This window comes from Lacerta agilis, chromosome Z, assembly GCF_009819535.1.
Source record: "Lacerta agilis isolate rLacAgi1 chromosome Z, rLacAgi1.pri, whole genome shotgun sequence".
NCBI lineage: Eukaryota > Metazoa > Chordata > Lepidosauria > Squamata > Lacertidae > Lacerta > Lacerta agilis.
The window spans coordinates 6,172,169-6,193,688 of NC_046331.1; the positions used below are offsets into that span (position 1 = coordinate 6,172,169).

Here is a 21,520-nt window from a genome sequence, read left to right on the forward strand (position 1 = left end):
ATGGACGATTAGGCAGCCAATGTCATTCTTTTGGAGTTGGTATAATATAGTTTCACCTAGCTAAAACATTCAGAATCCAAGCAGCCAGATTCTGAACTAAATTAAACTTTTGAATAATCTCAAGGGGCTTATGCCTTTTAGAAGTTCATAAATGAAGAAGGGGTGTCAGGCATATTCCAGTCTCGGGCATACCCCTGTTGTCAAGGATAACTGTCCAAGTCCTTCAACCCAACCCACAAATACACATGATTGTAAAATTATTATTTTTACGTTCCACACTATCTTCCCAAGATGACAAACGTGGTTCTGAAGCGGTCACCCAACCAGGAACTTACCAGAACCAGGCCTGATTAGCTTCATTAAAGTGGTTATTTCATGTGCTTACTGACCACACCCTGGAATATGACTCCTGGTTTGTAAGCAATCTATGGCTTGCTTTATAAAAACCATACTTTACTGTGTTTTGATGGAATGGGAAACTATGGTTTGATGGTTGGACAATTTCTTAAGTTGCAAGGGAAGGAGAGGAAGAGGGAAGGGAAGAGGGAAGTAGGGATATCACTTCTGATCTCTCTCCATGAGCTTGGAGCAGACTTCTCCAAGCTGGTTCCTTACAGATAATGTCAAACAACAACTCCTATAACACCCAGCCAGCATGACCAATGGTCACAGATGATGGAAGTTGTAGTCTGAAAACATCTGAAGGGCAGCAGCTTGGGGAAGACTGGCTAGGAGGATCATTTGAATACATTCACATGTGTACACCTTGGCATCTTTTGATTGCACATTGTTGTGTGGTTGTTGTTTGCCTTCCTCCAAGATGCTCAAAGTTCCATATCTCACATCCTCATCCCTTTTCCTTAGCTTTGCAATGACTTTAAGCAAACATAGGAGACACACATACCCTTAATCAAACCTTGTAGCTGTACCAGGGAGTGAAAATAACACATCTTGGCCAAAACTATGCCTGTATGCACATACACACCTCAAGAACAAGTGAGCTAATTTCAAGGAGATGAGTTAAGTGCAAAGCGTAAACACAGATCTATTAATGGAGCAGTGAGACAACTTCTAATCATAGGTATTAAGATTCTCTTTCATCTCTTCCTCCCTTCCTTTTCAATCCTCTGCTTCCTATATACGTGGTCTTTTCTATTAAGGGGGGGGGGACTGGAATTTGTCGCAGGTAATTTTTAGTTCAAGGAAGAGTGTGAAATGAGTGATGTAAGTGTCACCAGAAAGCTCTAAGGTGAGAAGAGGTAATAAAGAAAAGAGAAACAGTGGGGGTTATTTTTTTAAGAGTTTAAGGTTTTTGAAGACACTGGATTTTGGGGAAAGGCTGTTGTTCAATGGTGGGAACATCTGCTTTGCGCACTGAAGGTTCCAACTCTTGGCATCTCCAGGTAGGGCTTGGAATACCTCCTACCTGAAACCCTGGAGAGCCACAATACTGAGCTATACAGTCTGACTTAGTGGATGGCAGCTCTCTATGTTCTTATTTAAAATCAGCTATGAAGGCTGGAGTCTTAATTTATTATTAGGCAAATGGTCATAGCTCAGTGGTAGAGCATCTGATTTGCATGCAAAAGGCCCGAGGTTCAATCCTTAAGAGCTCCAGGTAGGGTTAGGAATGTCTTAAACTCTAGACCAGTAGCTCCTAGTTAGGGGTCCAGGAACTCCTTGGGGTTTGTGGAACGCACTATGGGGTCTGCAGCCCCATCCCTTGCCTCCTCCCCAACTATATATATATTTTTTGGTCATTTTTGCATCGTAAAATCACAAATTTTATGGTCTGTTTTAGCGCTGTGCATTTTTTTCAATATATTGGCCAAAAGCAGTTTTGAAATCACATCACGATAACGATTTTGACCCAGAAATATACAGCAATATAGCAATCCTTGCTGATGTGAAACTAGGGCAGCCGATTGCGAGGTGCTGCCTTCCCCTCACGGTGACGGAGAACAGGGCAGCTGATCACCCATACTTCAAGGCACCGTGGCACTACCTTCCCCTGGTGGAGCAGCTTTTCTCAGTCAGCAGGAAAGCAGCAGCAGCCACAGTGGACATGCATTTTCACTAGCTGACACCACTGGCTGCCCCGCTGATAATAGCTTGATGGTCCCCCATCCCCATCGCATCCCCCTCAAACCATGTGGTGGAGTGGCTCTGCTTTATCTTCTCCCCCCACCCACCCATTTGTTCTTCGCTCACCCCCATGCCTGATCTCCAATTTCAGACACAAGGAAGTAACACAAGGAGCTTGAACTTGGTCTAGTAGCAAACTGGCAACCAGTGCAGCTCTCTCAGTTGGCAAGTAACGTGAGCCCAGTAGCTTACACCTGCGAGCTGCCTGGCCACCACATTCTGCTATAGCTGCAGCTTCTGGATCACATACAAGGGTAGCCTCATGGCAATCAAGGAATGATGTTGCCAATTCATGGGCCACTTAAACAGGCACCCAACAGCATTTCAATATGAACAATGAATTCCTCTTGCTAGGACAGGGGTAGGGAGCTGGATCTGCCCAGAGTGTCGGATTCTTATCTCCTGTACCCTTTGCAGGCAAAGTTTGACAACATATAAGGTCAGTTCTATTTTCTTTTTTTTGGGGGGGGGGGGGGTTGCCTTCAGAGATATTTTGGAGCATGCTTCAAGGGGATCCACAAGACTCCACAATCAGCTGGTTCATCTTATCAATTGGTATTGCTTGGTTAAACACACACATGCACACATATGCAAGTGTCAGCTCATGGATGCTCACCTCACAACCCTTGATGCAGTGGATCAGAGCAGGATGAGGATACCACTTGAGTTCAGCGGTGCAGACAACGTTCTAGATGGAGGAAAGCATGGAGACATTAGGGACAGAAGGAGCTGTCTTATATCAAGTCAGACCCACTGGTCTATCTAGCTCATTACAGCTATGGGCAAAAATTTTAAAAGCTCACAACTGTGCTCCAAACTATGTCCGGATTATAACTTTTTAAATATGGCAACCCTGTTCCTGGATATTGAATCTGCGGTGATCTGCATACAAAGCAACTGAGCTACAGCCACAGATGGCGTGGCACATTTCATTAGGGTGTGTGTGCACCCTGGGATTTTTTTTAAGTGCAAACATACTCAAACAGGGCATCATTTTTATTCAACAGAGTAAAGAGACTAAAACTTAATGAAACTTAAAAATAAATAAATCAACGACTAAACTTTGCTTTTTTTTAAAAAAAAATACAAACTTAAAAAATGAGACACATTACCAAACTTTTGCTATAATGATAAACAGGTGTACACAAAAAACATAGTCCACTTTCATGATCTTTATCTTTAACCATATGATGAGTGAACCTAACTTGGCCAAAACAAGCTTTCTGCTTATCTGAAACAAGAATAGAGTGGGATTCTCTGCCGACACCCACTTTCTTTTTTAGGTTGCCCATTTGAATCAATCTGTTAGAGTTGTCTTATCTCTCCCTCAACCCCCCCCCCCACAAAACCTTTATTTGCCAAGCATACCTTGGTTTTGATTAAAATGGCATCCATACATATGGGGTTGTATTCAACTAAGTCTTACTCACAGTAAGCCTATTGAAATTAATAAACCGAACTTAATCATGTTCATTAATTTGCTTAGGTCTACTCTGAAGGAGGGGGTGAGCTCCCATTGCTTGGTCCCAGCTCCTGCCCACCTAGCAGTTCGAAAGCACGTCAAAGTGCAAGTAGATAAATAGGTACCGCTCTGGCGGGAAGATAAACAGTGTTTCCGTGCGCTGCTCTGGTTCGCCAGAAGCAGCTTAGTCATGCTGGCCACATGACCTGGAAGCTGTATGCCAGCTCCCTCGGCCATTAGCATGAGATGAACACTGCAACCCCAGAGTCGGACACGACTGGACCTAATGGTTAGGGGTCCCTTTACCTTTACTCTGAAGGACAGAATGAAGCACTTCCATGCTGCAGTCCTATCCATATTTACCTGAGAGCAGGTTTCATTGAACTGAATGAGACTTACTTCTAAGTAAACATGTATAGGCTCATTCTGTTAAGCAGCTGCTTCCTATGGGTCTTAACTTGGCTGGTTCTTGCCCTTAAAAACCAAAATACAGTGGTTCCCTCGACTTACGAAATATTCGACATCCGAATTTTTCGACTTATGGACAAAAAAAAGTGGCCACACGCCAACAAATTTTTCAACATCCAAATGGAAATCCATTGGCATTTTAGATGCGGTTTATTCGACTTACGAATTTTAGATGCGGTTTCCTCGACTTACGAATTTTTCTTTTTAAAATTGCTTCAATGCATTCCTATGGGGAAATCGCTTTTTCAACCTATGAACTTTTCGACCTACAAATGTCCGTTAGGAATGGATTAAATTCGTAAGTCGAGGGACCACTGTGCCACCCTGCACTTATGGAGAATTTACCATTTATTTTGTGTTGTTTTTTTAAAAGCAACTACTTAGTAGAAGGAAAGTCCATCCTCAGTATTTCTTACAGGAGAAGTTCAAATGAGCCAAGATGGCTTTCAAAAATAAAACAATTGTTGATGTTTAGTCTCAATTCAACCAGTTTGCTTCCATCCGTTAATATTTGCCCCGTTCAAAAACTTCAGTTGGCTAACTTGCCTATTGACGATTGTATCCTTTATACAGTGGTACCTCGACTTCTGTATTTTTCGACTTCCGGATGACCAAAAAAATGGCCACCGCTTCCAAAATTTTCGACTTGCGAAGGGAAAGTGGCGGCATGATACCTTGACTTATGAAAATTAGAATGCGCTTTTTCGACTTCTGAATTTTCCCCCGTTCTGAGATGGCGCCTTCGTCTTACGAAGATTTCGACTTACGAGCGCGCCTTCGGAACGGATTAATTTCATAAATTGATGTACCACTGTATATCCATCAGATTACCCTAGTCCTGTCCCAACCTCACTTTCATTTCAGTTGGCACAACTTGTCTCCCACTTCACCCTGTAGCCTTTTTCCACACTTTCCTACCTGCCTGTCCTAATACAGTGGTGCCCCGCTAGACGAATGCCTCGCTAGACGAAAAACTTGCTAGACGAAGGCATTCGTCTAGCGGGAGGCTGCCCCGCTAGACGAAAAAGTCTATGGGGCTGCCTCGCAAGACGATTTTTTTTCGTCTAGCGAAAGCGCGGCTGTCATTGCCGCTTCGCTAGACGAAAAACCCACTAGACGAAAAAAATTCATAGAACGAATTATTTTCGTCTAGCGGGGCACCACTGTAGTGGTGGACCGGCCCTTGCCTCTTGCTTTTCATTCTACACCATAGTTGCAGCTCCCCCCATGGCACCCCTGAGGCCCCATGCCCAGTGTGACTGAACCATTCACTCTCTCCTAAATCTGCCTCTGGCCCCAATGCCATGCAGCCACTCTTGACATTCCAATTTCTGCCCTGCTCCGTTCACCACCACAGAGAGATGTATGCAGAAGCTGTGCATCAATTCCAGGTCCATTCCAGCCTTTTTCATTCTGCCTGCCTTGCTCACTCTGATTACCCCCTCCTCCCTTCCACATTAGTCATGGCAGCTGAGGGAGGGTTGCTACTCTCTACAACATTTGTGGCTGTTTAGTTCCCCTGTCCCAAGGCAAAACTCCAACACTTTTGAGTCGTCATAGTCTTCATGTATCTGTCGCCATATACAGGTATTGCCATATTTATTTCAATCAAATAACAAAATGTCACTTTTGTTGTGGCCTCATTGACCAACTCAAAACCATTCCACAGAAACACGAGTTATAATCATTCCATAGAAACGTGAGTTGAGCAACTGATGAATCAGGCTCTCCTGTTTTAAATTTTGCATCCATCTCCCAATGAATGCATGTTGTTCTCCATCAGTCAGAGAGTGCCAAAATGGGCAAATTAAATCACCCAAGATCATGCACAAGCAATCTCTGTCACTCAATCTAGAATTACTACTGTTCTTGCAAAACACTATATATACGCACAGTGTTGCATCCATTGCCAGTCCGACTCAGAGTAGACCCACTGAAATTAAAGAACACAACATAGGCACATGCCTTTCAGTGGGTCTACTCTGATTAGAACTTCGTTGGGTGCAACCCACAATCAGGTATTAGAATCTCTGTGTATTATAATAGAAACATCACTCCTTTATCTGCACTGAGAGGATATTAAGTGATGGTTCTGAGAATATACACCTGAAACAGCAGCATCTTTGGAAGAAACCTCTGGATGGGTTTAAACTCAGCTATTCTGTTCATCTTCCCTCTTCACTTCTAATGTTTCTGCTGTTTCCCAGAGCTGGCTTCTCTGCAAGTATTTACAATAAATGCTGGCCCTTATTCTAGCAGTAGCATAAAACTTCAGATTAAAATAATAGTTAAGGTTCTCTCGAAGTGGTGTGCATAATATTTTACCCGTGACAAAGATGGCTGCCCCAGTTGTGGAATTTTTGGGGGGTGGTGGTGCAGGGAGACGGGCAGAGGGAGAAACATGGCAATAGCCTCAGGGGCTTTTGCAGTCATTTGTGCAGAATGCGGAAAGGACACCTAGGGAGAATATGAAATCCTTCCTTGGCTTGAGTGACTGAAGAGCTCTGTGAAGGTCAAAGGCTTGTGTATGCCACAGCTGCATTCATGGAATATTTGAAAATCACATTGAGACATATGTAAAATGTGAATTATCATTAATAATAATAATAATAATAATACTGTAATAATAATAATAATAATGTTGTTGTTATCTGTCAGGCTAGAATGTTCAGCTGATGAATCAGAATGAATCAGTTGGAATACATGTTAATTGACTAAAGAAGTCAATTAACTGACCAACATTATGGTAGGGGAGGAACTCCCAATTTGAATAAAAGGGTCATCTGAGAAGAAGGTTCCCCTCCTGTGTGTGAGAAAATTGGGGCACCATGTTTAAGAGGATGCTTCCTGTGACACACACATGTGCATCACCTAAAAAAGATTGATGTAGATTGATGTAGTGTTGCCAAGGGGTGTAGGAAGGGGGTGGGAGGGGGCGGACCACCCCGGGTGCCCTCACTGAGGGGGGTGACATTCGGTGCGCCACCTGCCCACAAGTCCCAAGCCTACTCCAAGCCATCAGGGCAAGGGGGGGGGGAAGCTGTGCCACTTTCCTGGCAGCATTCCCCCCCTTCCCCCTTAGTTTTGACAGCTTGGGGGAGGCTTGGGAGGCTGGCACACCAAATGTCTGCCATGGGTGGCTTGCTCCGCCCCTGTGAGCAGCTCACTCCGCCTCCAGCTGCAGGGCGTGGAAGCTGCTGCAGGCACTCGAGCGGCTATCACATGCCTGGGGGGGCACCCTCGGGAGTACACCCACCCTGGGCAACGCAGGCATATGCTCCACCACTGGTGTTGTCTCTAAGGCTAGTTTTTAGAATAAATCAACAAGTTGATGGGCGTAGCTAATACGTTCAAGATATAAGGCAGCAAAATCCTGTTAGCATATCTCCCCATTCTTATCCGTAAAAACATAATAAGTAAGTAAGTAGTCAAGGGATGTGGGTGATGCTGTGGTCTAAACCACAGAGCCTAGGGCTTGCTGGTTGGAAGGTTGGTGGTTTGAATCCCTGTGATGGGGTGAGCTCCCATTGTTTTGTCCCTGCTCATGCCAACCTAGCAGTTCGAAAGCACGTCAAGTGCAAGTAGATAAATAGGTACCGCTCTGGCAGGAAGGTAAATGGCATTTCCGTGCACTGCTCTGGTTCGCCAGAAGTGGCTTAGTCATGCTGGCCACATGACCCGGAAGCTGTACGCTGGCTCCCTCGGCCTACAGAGCGAGATGAGCACCGCAACCTCAGTCGTTCATGACTGGACCTAATGGTCAGGGGTCCCTTTACCTTTAAGTAAGTAGTACCTCTACTTATGTGCCCCTCTTGTTACATATCCTTCGGGATATGCACATGGCAAACCTGGAAGCATATTTCCGGGTTCTGCCATGCACACATGCGCAGAAATGCTCTATCACGCTGGGTGTGTGCGCAGAACAGGCACCTCCAGTTGCGGAAATCTCAGGATCCAACCGGAGCTCTGGAACAGATCCTGTCCGCAACCAGAGGTACCACTTTACTGATAATGTGCTGTCGTTTCATGACACCCAAAATCAGCTGCCTGAGGTCACGACTTCAGTCTGCCTAATGATAGGGCTGCTCCTATACCTGAAGTCACTCGCTAGAAAAACCTAACATGCCTCAGAGGGTAATATAAGTTCACCACCACCCCTGGAGTGGGTGGGGAGGGCCAAATAAAGGAACTGAGCACTCATCTAGAGCTTCTGAGTCACCCTATTTTTTGTTCTTCTCCAGGGCCTGATGAGCTGCATCCAAGGGTACTAAAGGAGCTTGTGGGTGTAATTTCAGAGCCTTTTTCTATAATCCCTGAGAATTCTTGGAGAACAGATGGAACTGGGGAGAACAGAATGAACTTTGCATCTGCATGCAAAGTAGATGATCTGCCATGACCTACTGCTCAGCTATGGCTTTTTCCTTAAGAGACAGTAACATAGAAAGCTGACTTTCATGGAGTCAGACTAGAGATGTAAAATTTCCGGAAATTTTGAAGCTCGGAAAACCCCCAGTTTTTTCCCCGTTTTTTTCCGAGAGGGAGGATGAAGGAACTTTTCGGAAAAATTGAAAAAAATGCTACATTAGCACTTCTTTTTTCTTTTCCAGATTGAAAGTCATTCTGTTACTTTAGAAACATAAAATATAACTATGGACAATTTTTAATGGGCATAAAATTATCACAACTAGCATATTAAAAAATATAGTATCCAAACAATTATTACAAACAGAATTTACTTTTAAAATAATATTTATTTGTATTTGTAACAAATGGAGCAACAATCTCCTGAACTGTTTACTAGTTTATGTGGAATAAGCAAAACTCCACAATACAATTTAAAAAAAACCCAGAAGTAACAATTATATTTCCTCTCCATAGTATTTAAAAAAAAACATTCTCATAAAAAGAACTGAAGAAGGAAGTGGGACTAAGTTTCAATGAGTGGGCATGAAATTTAATCAGAATCATTTTCTGAGCTGCAATTAAGTCTATACTTTCAGGCCCTTTTTGTTGCTTTATGTTTTCTTCCAGTGCTTTGAGGCCTAGTGGAGAGGAACAGAACCAATGCATACCACACGCATGCAAAAACAAAACTGAAACCTTTTTCTTTTCTGGTGACAACAGCACCTCCTAAAGGAAGAAATGTATCTTGTTCTTGCATTGGAGAGTTCAGTTTGTAACCTAGGACTTGCTTGTCCTCACAGAAATTAGAATAATCTGATACCATACATATTTTATTTTTATTTTTAGAAATGATTTATAAAATATTTGAACCCCTTATCTTAAAATGTTTTATTCATCATGTTAAAACAAAACATTCCATAATCTATTTTTTTCCAATTTTTCGGAAAAAAAACAAAAAAGGCTTCAGGAAAAAAACCGGGAAAAAACCATTTTTTCCTGAATTTTCCCGGGTTTTTTCCCGGGCCTTCACATCTCTAAATCAGACTATTGGTCCATCTAGCTCAGTACGGTCTAGGCTGGCTAACAGGATTTCATACACTTGACATTCCCATTCCTAGGGAATGTCGCAGCTGCCAGGGAATGAACCTGTGGCGACTTCTGCAAAGTGGATGCTCCTCCACTGAGCAACAGGATACTGAGAGACAGGATACCATTTTATCAAGCTATTTCATGGCAACACACTGGTGGCATTTATTTTGCATGTGTTCGGTCTCATCAGGTTTTTACGAAAAGTGTGGAGGTCTATGCACACACACACACACACACACACACACACACATATTACCCTTTCCCCTGGTAATTCTGAAGGCTAATTTAATCTGTCTGTGGGGAAACCTTGGTGTGTTTTTACAGTTTTGGTCATTTAAGGCTTACCTGGTATGTGCTAGAAAAAGGACTTTTATACTATCTGCACAGGGCTGTTTATCTTTCCGATGCGCTCGGATTTTCCACTATTACTCAGGGCCCAGATTGCTCCACCTGTCTTGCAACAGGCCTGGTCTGTGTGAAATGGAAGGGAAAGGAGTCTGGGGAAGGCCGGGCGAGGGGGGGGGGGAGAGGAGAGCCCCGTGCTGTTTATTTGCTGAGTGAGCAAGAAGACTGCAAAATTCAGCAGGGGGCCTCCTTTCTTGGGTCTGATGCCTTCCCAATTGAGTCCTTGACAACCCTCTGGAAACTGAAGGGCCAGTGCTTGCCACAAACAGGAAGATAGTATTTCATTTCATTTCAATCTCTTATTTACTGCAAGATGAGGAATAGAGGAACATGTTTTTATTTTTTAATATTTGGAAAGATAGATGGAGTCATCAAGATGGGCCTCAGCATAATGAGAAGCAGGAAAAGCAACAGATTCTATCCCCATGAACAGGGCCGTCTTAAGCATATCCGGCGCCGTGGTGCGAAGGTCCCTCTGGCGCCGCCCCCTCCCATTTCCCAGAATTGTCAACCTTTTTTAGGCGGGGGGACCCTCAAAGTTGTTAACCATTTTTAGGAAAGGTTCCCCACGGGGGTGCATAGCATGCAGTGTGCATGTCCAAATGGCGAGAAGCGGGGGGGGGGGGAGGAATAATTTGGGAGCCGTTCCTCTCCTGGCCTCCCCACAACTCTCGGCAGAACCCTCCAAGCTCCTCCTCGCCTCGCCTGTTGCTTTGCAGTTGCACCCGGCCACTGTGCCTAGCTGGGGGAGGGCAAGGAGGGAGGGAGGCTGCCAAGGCAGCCAGCAACGGAGGCACTGCTCTCGCTCGCTCTCTGCAGCCAGCCAACCAGTCGAGCCCAGCGCACAAGCACAAGGGAGGCACAGCAGAGCATGCAATTGGGATCCCAGAAGGTTATGGATTCGCCGGGTCCTGCGCCTCCTCATATGCATAGCCAACATCCCGATTGCATGCTTTGCTGCACCTTGCGTTTGCACGGCGGGTTCGGCTGGCTGGCTGCATGGGGGTGTGGCGCACGCCCCGGGAGGACGCGGGGCACGCCAGGGAGGGGGCAGCCGCAATGGCACACTTTGCCAAAAGGAGGCTCCGGGCACAGCGCGACATGTCGGAGGCGGATGAGGACGGCGAGCTGGTGTTGGGAGGCGCCACGTCCAGCCTCTGCCTCTTCCCTGGTGCCCTCCAGGACATGGCACCTTGGTTCCCTGCACCAGTAGCCTCTATGGCTAAGACGGCCCTGCCCCTGAACCCTGAGGGCAAACCAGCTTAGAGATGCCAATAAGTCCTCTCACCTTATCTGGTGGGTGGTGTTGCAGCCAGACCATGGGCCCTGCAGTGAGCTGGTGGGGGGAGGGGTTTAACTGACCGCCTACTGGCAATTGACCTGAGCTGGCAGGTCTTGGATGGGCTTTCCCTGGGGGCAGGCCCGGTCAGCCAATCAGAACCACCTGGGCCTGCTCCCGGGAGGAGCGGTATAAATTGTGGCCCAGCCTGGCAGTTGCTTCTTCTGCTGGATCTCCCTCCCTCTAATTTTGTTGCAATTCGTACTATGACCTTGCTATGGATCATTACAACTTTGTGAGGTTAAAGGTAAAGGTAAAGGGACCCCTGACCATTAGGTCCAGTAGCGGATGACTCTGGGGTTGTGGCGCTCATCTCGCTTTATTGGCTGAGGGAGCCGGCTTTCAGTTTCCGGATTCATGTGGCCAGCATGACTAAGCCACTTCTGGCGAAACCAGAGCAGCGCACAGAAACACCGTTTACCTTCCCGCCAGAGTGGTACCTATTTATCTACTTGCGCTTTGATGTGCTTTTGAACTGCTAGGTTGGCAGGAGCAGGGACCAAGCAACAGGAGCTCACCCCGTCACAGGGATTCGAACTGCCAACCTTCTGATCGACAAGCCCTAGGCTCTGTGGTTTAACCCACAGCGCCACCCGCATCCCTTAGTCATTTGTGAGGTTTCCTTATTCATTCATCCATCCGTGAGGTTAGGTACTGGTTACAGGTGGGTAGCCGTGTTGGTCTGCCATAGTCAAAACAAAATAGAAAATTCTTTCCAGTAGCACCTTTAGAGACCAACTGAGTTTGTTCTTGGTATGAGCTTTCGTGTGCATGCACACTTCTTCAGATAGTATCTGAAGAAGTGTGCATGCACACAAAGCTCATACCAAGAACAAACTCAGTTGGTCTCTAAGGTGCTACTGGAAAGAATTTTCTATTTTGTTAGGTACTGGGTAAGCCTTGGTTTTGGCTGGAGGGGAGGTTGTAGCCTCTGCTTGCTGTTCCTTGGTTAATGGTATCCTGTTAAAGGGATGGCTTCTGTCTGACGTCCATCTGGGGGCTAGGGCTATGACACTCCTTCAACAGAGACCCCTTGGGGGTACCCCTATCTTATGTAGGTCATAGAGCCCCCTAGTGGTGATTTACCCTTAGATGCTCTTGCAGCAGACAGGCTGGAGTGATATAATTTGGCTTCACCCAATGCCTATGCCAAACAGTTCACAACTGTAACTGATTGTGGCCTATTGGAACACATAAAACTATATGCTGTTGTCTCACTTGGTTATTCACCCCTTAGGGATCTGCGGAGTCAGGGAGTCTTGGCACACAAGGGAGAAGAAGATAGCAAGACTTTCTCTTCCATACAGTCAAAAACATCCCTGAGTAGCATTTCCAGACATCCTCGTTGACAAAAGCAGAGGAGGAGGCTAGTGTGGCACAGGGGTAGTTTCCACTCAGCCTGAAACGTGCTGGGTGATCTTGGACCAGTTCATTAACAAACTAACCTACCTAGTGTACACCGCTTAGAGATTTTTGACGTATGAAATGATTCAGAAATGCTTTTAAAATAAACAAGATTACAGCCTAAAAGTTTTTGCAAGTGGAAAGAATGACTGTTGCTATTCTTCCTCTTAATAATATTTATTTGAAGATGGCAATACCAAGTCCTTGTGCTAACAGCAGCAGCTGCAAGGCAAATGTGTGTCGGCTGCAGCAAATGCCAGTGTGTTACATTTGGCCCCAACCTGGTTTCAATTCCAGAGGGAAAGTTTTCAAGGTGGTAACAGGCATCGTAAAAGTCTAATGGCCCTGTCTTATATAACACTCACTCCCAGCTGGCTAACCAGTGGCTGTGGCCCTGCAAATGACCCACATGCACTGCTTTCTGGTCACTGATGTTGTCTCCAAGACACACCTAAGTCATACAGGTGCCATGGGTGTCTTCCAACCCCCACAACACTTACAGCTGCCTTCAATTTTACACCTGCAATCTAGCCCATATTTCCTTTGTGACCATCCCTACCATTGTATTTGTTAAATCTGTGCTGTGAGTTTGGGGCATTCTGTCTCCCAGAGGTAGGCATATAAAGGGAGAAAGCTGCACACTGTTTCAATGGCCTGCTACATAAGATCTTCAATTGAATTTTAGTGGTTTGGGAAATGTATTCCTTCTGTAAGGGCCTCAATTTATGCTTGTTGTGGGAGTGGGGGAGTGCAAGCTTGAAGGTGATTGCAGCAACCCAGTGATCTTAATCCCTAGAAGAGAAGTGGTATTTCAATCCATGTTACAGGCAAATGAGGTGAGGACAGTAAGGGCAAAGGACATTTCCCTCCTTCACCATTTAAACAAATCTGAATTAGGGCTGAACAGAAACAACTTGCTTCACTGCACGATCATTTCCTTGAGTGTTGTGAAGCACTATTCATTTTTAGCTGTTTTCAACACTCATTTCCAACATGGGGGTGTTATTCCAGTCATCTTCTTTGTTTACATTGCCATCTTCACCCTCACTGTCCTAATTTGCACTTTTTCGTTCAGTTGGCTGTTGAAGCCCATTTGAATGTGTCAGTATCACTATTCAACATCTGGTGTGGCAGCATCATAGAAACACTTGTAAATAAAAGCCTAGTTTGCATGTAACACTAAACCATGGTTAAACATAGTTAAACCATAGTTAAGTCGAGGTACCTGGCGGATGATCACTTAAACCTTGTTTTATTACATCAGAAAATAGTTAAAAGCACCAGTGAAAGCAGATGAGAGAGACATGAGAGTGGTTGAATTTTTTGTCACTCTTCACTTAATTTAAAATTAAGGAGGTCTGGATTTGTACAAAATGCAAAGCTATTACTATGGTTTACAAACAGATTATAAACCTTGGTTAGTGGGCAACCTTCAAGTTTTTAATGCTTGATGTTTAGCTCTGTTTTCATATTACGTTGGAAGCTGACCAAGAGTGGCTGGAGCAATCCAGTCAGGTGAATGGGGTACAAACAAACAAACAAACAAACAAACCATAGTTAACAAACCATAGTTAAGCTGTTGGGCTGGGTTAACACATAACACTAAACCATGGTTTAGAATTTGTGCGAACTAGGCCATATTTTTGTGGATTGTCACAGCCAACTGGATTGAACAGCTATGTGGGCAATGAAGTTGAGGACAATGAGGGCAATGAATGGCAAATGAGGGCAAGAAGGAGGAGCAGCCAGAGGAAGAGAGGGATTCTGAAGAGCATTGAAACAGTGCAAATCTTCAGCCAAGGGAGCACCCTCTCAGTGATTTGTCCAGCTGCACTGAACATGTGACTTTTGAAACAAATGATCAAAATTAAGGAATAGTCATCACACTCCTAACCTGAATTGATTTTCTGCATGCCTCTTCCCACTGAGGGTGAGAGTGACTTGTATTTTTTTCCTCCTTTTCTTGGTCTGTATTCCTGGAATACTTCAGCCTTTCTCTCCGTCACCTCCCTGCAATCTGGGCCACTTTCCCCTTTTTACTACCAGTTATTTCCCCTCCTCTGGCTACCTAATGAGCCCTCCAGGGATATGTAGGTATAAAACTCGTTATGGCTTCTTTCAAGAGACGGCATCAATAAAGGAAGACAGAATGGGGAGGGAGGGGGAGGGGAATGCTACAACACTTTCAAGCCAGGATTTTTATTTCACAGTGAATTACAAAACCAAAAAACCCAACCCCCCTGAAACCCCACTTGAAAGTCTATATGGTGAGAAAGAGCCTCTAAAATGGAGATAAGGAAGTTTCTAATGTGTTGTGTGGTGCTAAGAGTGACGGGGGCCCTGTAAGTGGAAGGGGGGGTAGACTGTTATTATTCTAGGCCACCCACTCTCTGGTCCTATTCTCTGCAAGAAATTGCCCCAATGGCCATGATAGATATGTACATTCCAACTGTATCTTGAGGTCTGAGGTCATTCCTTCCTCCCTTCATTTATTATTATTTTTTCCAAATCTGGATGCTCAAGGATTCTGTTCAGCCTGCATTTTTAAGAGGACCCACCTGATTTGGACTTCCCGGGCAAATATGCAAATCTGGAGCTAGCACTCATGTCAGTTTTTACACACACACACCCTTTTGCCATAGTTCTCAATTCAATAAATGTAACTGAATGTGTACAAAACTGCACGCTTCAGATTAAAAAGCATATGAAAAAATGCATACCTGAGACTGATAAGGAAGCAGGAAGCAGATGTATGGATTAACAGAAGTGAAACGGCATGGACCAGAAATAGACTGTGAATGCTCTATCCCTATCTTCAGAACAGCCAATTCAATGGCAAGGTTTCTAGTTAGAAATCTTAGAAAATCTGCAATCTGAAAGAAACCTGGAGCCCTCTGACGTGGAATGTTGGAAGATAGTTAGACCATGGAACTCGCTCCCACAAGAGGCAGTGATGGCAACAAGCCTAAATGACTTTTTTAAAACAAAGATTTGATAAATGCGTGGAGAGGGGTATCAATGGCTATTAGACATGTTGGCCATGCTCTGCCTCTGCAGTTGGAGCAACAATGCTTCTGAATACCAGTTGCTGGAAATTGCAGGAGCCAAGAGTGCACTTGTGGGCTTTTTTCCCATAGAGGCATCTGGTTTGCCACTGTGGGAAAAGGATGACAAAAGGGATGGACCATTGACTTGACACAGCAAGCTCTTCTTATGTTCTTAAGATAAATGAAGCCTGAGAATTTGGACTTCTGGGAGAAGTGGAAGGTGATAGGAGATCCAAACTCATTGTTTACTGAGCATTCAACTTGACCTGATTACAGTCAGTTTAGATGGCACAGACTACTGAATGAACATCCATCCTGATTTGTTTGCAAGGAGGCTAGGTAGCATTGTAGGAAGATTAGATGATAGCCAAGACCCACCCAACCCTCCCAGTGCTTTTCCCTATCACTGAACTTTCTGATTGAAAAAAAAAAAAAAAACCTTTCTCCTCTGGAAATAAAAATCAGCTATAATTGTGCAGCCTGAATTTGCTGGCATGTGACTGACCCCTACCTGAAAGCAAGTCACCACTTGAATGTGGCTAATAATACTAATAATAATTTATATGCTGCCCATCTGACTGGTTTGCCCCAACTACTCTGGGCAACAACTTAAAACATCAAACACAGTAAAACATCAAACATTAAAAAGTTCCCTTCAGATATCTTCTAAAAGCCAGATAGTTGTTTATTTCCTTGACACTTCATGGGAGGGCGTTCCACAGGGAGGGCGCCACTATCGAGAAGGCCCTCTGCCTGGTTCCCTGTAACTTCACTTCTCGCAGTGAGGGAACCACCAGAAGGCCCTCAGAGCTGGAACTAAGTGTCCAGGCTGGATGGTGTGGGGGTGGAGGCGCTCCTTCAGGCATACATGGCCAAAGCCGTTTAGGGCTTTAAAGGTTAGCACCAACATTTTGAATAGTGCTTGGAAACTGCCTCTCCATCACATTCGTACACTTGCTCATAATACCATAAGGATAAGTATGTATGGCTAGTCCAGGATCATGCTTCCCTCATTGGGATCCCCCAGATAACGGTTTATAGAGCATTCATCCTGATTCGCTGGCACAGTGCTTATGCAGTGGTCAAACTAGGTCCAGTCTTTAGTGACCATTTGTTCTGATGTGTGGATTGGCTATATGACAATGAACATACATCATGACTTACATATCCTCCCATTAGTCACTTGTCCAACCCACACTTTCCTATGCTTTTCTCCATCACTTTCCAAACAAAAAAGGGAGTCCAGTTGTTGTTGTTTTTAAGGTAGATTCGTTGCATGACGGCAACAGTGTGTTTTAATCCACCTTAAAAGTGCAAACCTAAAATTCTAGTATGCATTTCAATTCCTTCCATAAGATACCAGCAGTCTGGAAGAACCCAGTGGCCAACCAGAGTCATGAAGGCAACAAGACACTGTGTCTGGTATTCAGGGGTAGGCTACCTAGGAACAAGAAGTGCCACTTTGTGCCAAAGATTGAGGGGACCCGACGTCACACATGTGTGTGTTTGGGAGGAGGCCCACACTGTCAGTAGGAGGCTGGGCGTTACCCTGTGCCCCAGCACCCAGCACAGAGGGGAGAGGCCAGGCAATGTCCCTTGACTCACACTCATGCTGCGGAATCCCACCCCATGCTGTCGGGAGGCAGCCATGTGCCAGAGCACCCCATAGTTGGGAGGAGGCTGGGTGTCATGCCACACAACATGTGCCCTGCACATGGGGGGGGGCGCTGGGCCTCCTACCCTAAAATATTGAACAGCTCAGCCCCTATGAGTCAGTGCCCCTGCTCTGAGCATCAAGTTTCTGTTTATTAACCTGGCCATGGCTGATTGATGGTCTTCTCCCTGACCATGAATTTGTCCAGTTCCCCTTTCAAGACTATCTCCTGGGTTTGTTGCAACTGAACCTACCCAGGAAGCCCATGAGTGGTTCAATGTTCCACGACAATCTATCCATCAAGTCACACTTGGGACTGTCCACTGACCTTCACTCTTGGAGGGTTCATCCAGTGTTGGATGTCTTGTAATGTCTCGTTGGCACGCAACAGGATGGGCTCACTAGGATGGTCTGGGCACAAGATGGTACACTCAGCTCCTTCAAAAAGGGGAAAAAAGGAAGATTGGGGGGGGGGGAGCCACATTATACATATATATATATTTAAGTGATATACCACTTGATTGTAAAAGAAACCTCTAAGCAGTCTTCAACCCCCAAGCAGTTTATTAATCACCCATTCACTGTACACAACATTTTTATGCCACTTACTCCAAAAATATTTCTATGCGATTTACATAAAATTGCATAAAATGCTCATTTAAAATAGCAATATAAACCAACTTTAAGAATATAATAAAATTATCAAAATATAGCTACAAATCAACAGAATTTAAAAACAAATGTGCGTAATAAAATGTATGGGGAGGAGGCTCATCAAAATAACAACAAAAAATGAAGAAAGCATTATAACAAAGGCTTAGCCTAAATATCAATAGGCAGGGAGTTTCAGAGAATAGATGCTGCCAGATCTTCCAGCTCAAACAAGACACAGGAGATGGTTCACCCACACGGAGCACCAAGCATGCTTGGGGAACCACTGGGCTCCATACACCCATCCTCACTGACACTTTCCGCTACCTCCGATGGTGGAAGTCTGGATTTGTGATTCAACCACAAAAAGTCCTCAGGTGTTACTATGCATGTGCAGGTCACCAAGGTTAATTTAGTTGACTGGTGGTCACAGCAACCTACTGGATGCTGAAGTGAAACTGTTGCCTGCTGATGCGACCAGCAGCCCATAAACCTGAGGTGAAAGTGAGCTTCCAACATATGAGGGCCCCACTGCAGCAGGGGTAAGGAGTTGCCAAGCCCCCTTGCACCTGGAGCTGGCACTGCACCTACACTGGACTAGTCATCACAAAGAAGCAAAAGGGGAGGGGTGGAGTTCTCCAATGTGGGGCAATCTTTGTAGATGAGGAGTGGGGGATCTTTTTCACCTGGGGGCACATTCGCTCAAGGGCAAGCTTCTCAAGAGGGGCCACATACCAAGCAGTACCAAAAGCAGACATGGCTAGACATGTACCATGTCCATATTTCATCCAGGCATGAAAGACGGTATTAGTCACAATTCACAGACACACTCCAGCCAGCCTTGTGAAAATCACTAGAGGGTCAGTGAGGGGAGCCACTGGGCCTGAGGTTCCCCACCCTTGCGGGGCAGCAGGCTGACAGTATCAGAGAGGGCTTATCTTAACAGGGGAAAGAGCACAATCATTTGCCAGGAAAATGAGAAGGGGAGAGTCTTCCCAGCAAGCGGCCTAGTCACCCTTGTCATAGGCCCAGACTAACAAAATGAAATTTAACAGGGGCCAATGTGAGGTTCTGCAGATGTACAACTCTAAGATGGGGGAAACCTGGCTTTCCAGTAGTACATGTGAAAAGGATCTAGGGGTCTTGGTGGACCACAGGCTTAACATGAGCCAACAGTGTAATGCAGCAGCAAAACCAGCTAATGTTATTGTAGGCTGCATTAACAGTATAGTGTCCAGATCAAGGGAAGTCATAGTACCGTTCTATTCTGCCTTGGTCAGACCACACCTGGAGTTCCGGGCGCCACAATTTAAGAAGGATATTGACAAGCTGGAAAGTGTTCAGAGGGGCGACCAAGATGATCAAGGGTCGGGAAACTAAGCCTTATGAGGAGCGGTTGACGGAGCTGGGTATGTTTGGTCTGGAAAAGAGAAGACTGAGAGGAGATATGATACCATCTTCAAATATCTCAAGGGCTGTCACATAGAAGAGGGAGCAAGGTTGTTTTTTCCTGCTCTGGAAGGTAGGAGTTGAACCAATGGCTTCAAGTTACAAGAAAGGAGATTCCAACTACACATCAGGAAGAACTTTCTGACAGTAAGAGCTGTTCAACAGTAGAATGGTCTCCCTTGGGAATTTGTGGACTCTCCTTCCTTGGAGAATTTGGATGTCCATCTGTCATGGATTCTTTAGTTGAGATTCGTGCACTTCAGGGTGTTGGACGAGATGACCCTTGGGGTTGGTTCCAATACTATGTTACTATGACCCTGAATGTTTTGAATGGAAGGATGGGGGGCCAGTTGAGACAGTAGCACCTACCACTTACAGGAATTCCAAATCTGGGCCGTGATGATAAGCTCAGATCCATTAACCAGGAAGCATCATAATCCATGGGCTGCAGACCAGAGAGGGAGCAGCATCATTGATCCCCAAAGGCATTGTATCTAAAGGGCAATCAGGCTGAATGACTATATAATAGCTCAACCTGCAACCAGCCCATGTGGGAGCAGGTTGCCTCTTCCTTGGTACCTGCCCAGGGTTCTGAAGGGCTTGGCATTGGCCACTCTTTCAGGAGTGGATGCAAATGCCTTGCCCCTCAGTCCCCTGCACTGGCTGGCTGCTATGGACCTCTTCCTGCCTCCTCTTCTTCTGAGAGCCAGTGTGGTGTAGTGGTTAAGATCAGTGGACTTGTAATCTGGTGAACTGGGTTCGCTTCCCCGCTCCTCCACAGCTGCTGGGTGACCTTGGGCTAGTCACACTTCTCTGAAGTCTCTCAGCCTCACACCTCACAGAGTGTTTGTTGTGGGGGAGGAAGGGAGAGGAGATTGTTAGCTGCTATGAGACTCCTTAGGGTAGTGATAAAGCAGGATATCAAATCCAAACTCCTCCTCCTCTTCTTCCTCCTCCTCCCCTTCTTCTTCTGCACTCCACCTTGGGTTCTTCTTCTCATCAGGACTTGATGCAGATCACTTGCACCCAATCTCATATATTGAAATCCAGAAGCAAGGCTATTGCACAATCAGACAAGTTGCCTATATACAGTGATTGGTCAGTGAGTTCCTAAAGAATGAGCTCTGTGTGAGAGCTTGTGTAGTTGTGTTGGTTGTTAGTGGTGTACTGAAGGTTGAGAGAGAGAGAGAGAAGAGATGTTTTGTTTCTTTTTATTTGTAAAGTCTGTACATAGTAACTTATGGATACTAGTTGCTTCAATAAATACTGTATATAGTTATCCAAGTGAGTTGCTGAGTTCCTGCGTTGTGCTGTCCAGTTAATGCTCTACAGCCAGAAGCTTCAAGAAAACCTGCGGTTAACTCTGCTGTGTCCAGGACTACGTTATATTCCTGACACTAAATCTTAACGGATGAAGTCCGCAACTAGAGGTAGCACTGTATGTGAGTGTCCTGCAAACTTTTGGGAAAGACCTGGTTGTATACTAAACCAGTTTAGAAAGTTCACACCGTTAAGTATGTGGACATTGCAGGACACATGCAGATGAACACCCCAGTTCTCAGTAAAGAAACCAATGCAGTGTAGCACTGTTGAACTAGGACACAGGAGACCAGGATTCAAACACACACTCAGGTATAAGGCCCTGGGGTGACCTTGGGCTGGTTGCTGCAGCCTCTCAATCTATTCTAATTTACAGAGGAAAAATTTGAAGGAGGAAGAAAGCATGTACATTAGTTCGCCTTCCTTAGAGGAAAAGTGGGATATGAATATAGTAATTATGATGATCAACAATTGAGAATATAAAATAGAGATGGGGAGAACCATGTAGTTCAAAAAAAGCCTGTTGAATTGTCATGCTGTTTTTATTCTCTCTCTCTCTCTCTCTCTCTCTCTCTCTCTCTCTCTGTGTGTGTGTGTGTGTAGTTTTAATTCTATCTATGTTTACTTTCCCCTTCATGGATCACTGCCTTGTCGTGGCGAAGGGGCTTGAATTACTCAGGCAA

At 45.1% G+C, this 21,520-nt stretch overlaps 1 protein-coding gene across 1 annotated transcript in view; it reads right to left on the reverse strand.

Annotated features, from left to right (window-relative positions):
- PAPPA (pappalysin 1) overlaps positions 1-21,520 on the reverse strand; it is a 249,448-nt gene that overhangs the window by 15,619 nt on the left and 212,309 nt on the right. Inside the window, 2 exon segments of the mRNA XM_033137308.1 lie at positions 2,762-2,833; positions 17,746-17,855. Of these exon segments, the coding sequence (XP_032993199.1) occupies positions 2,762-2,833; positions 17,746-17,855 (182 nt within the window).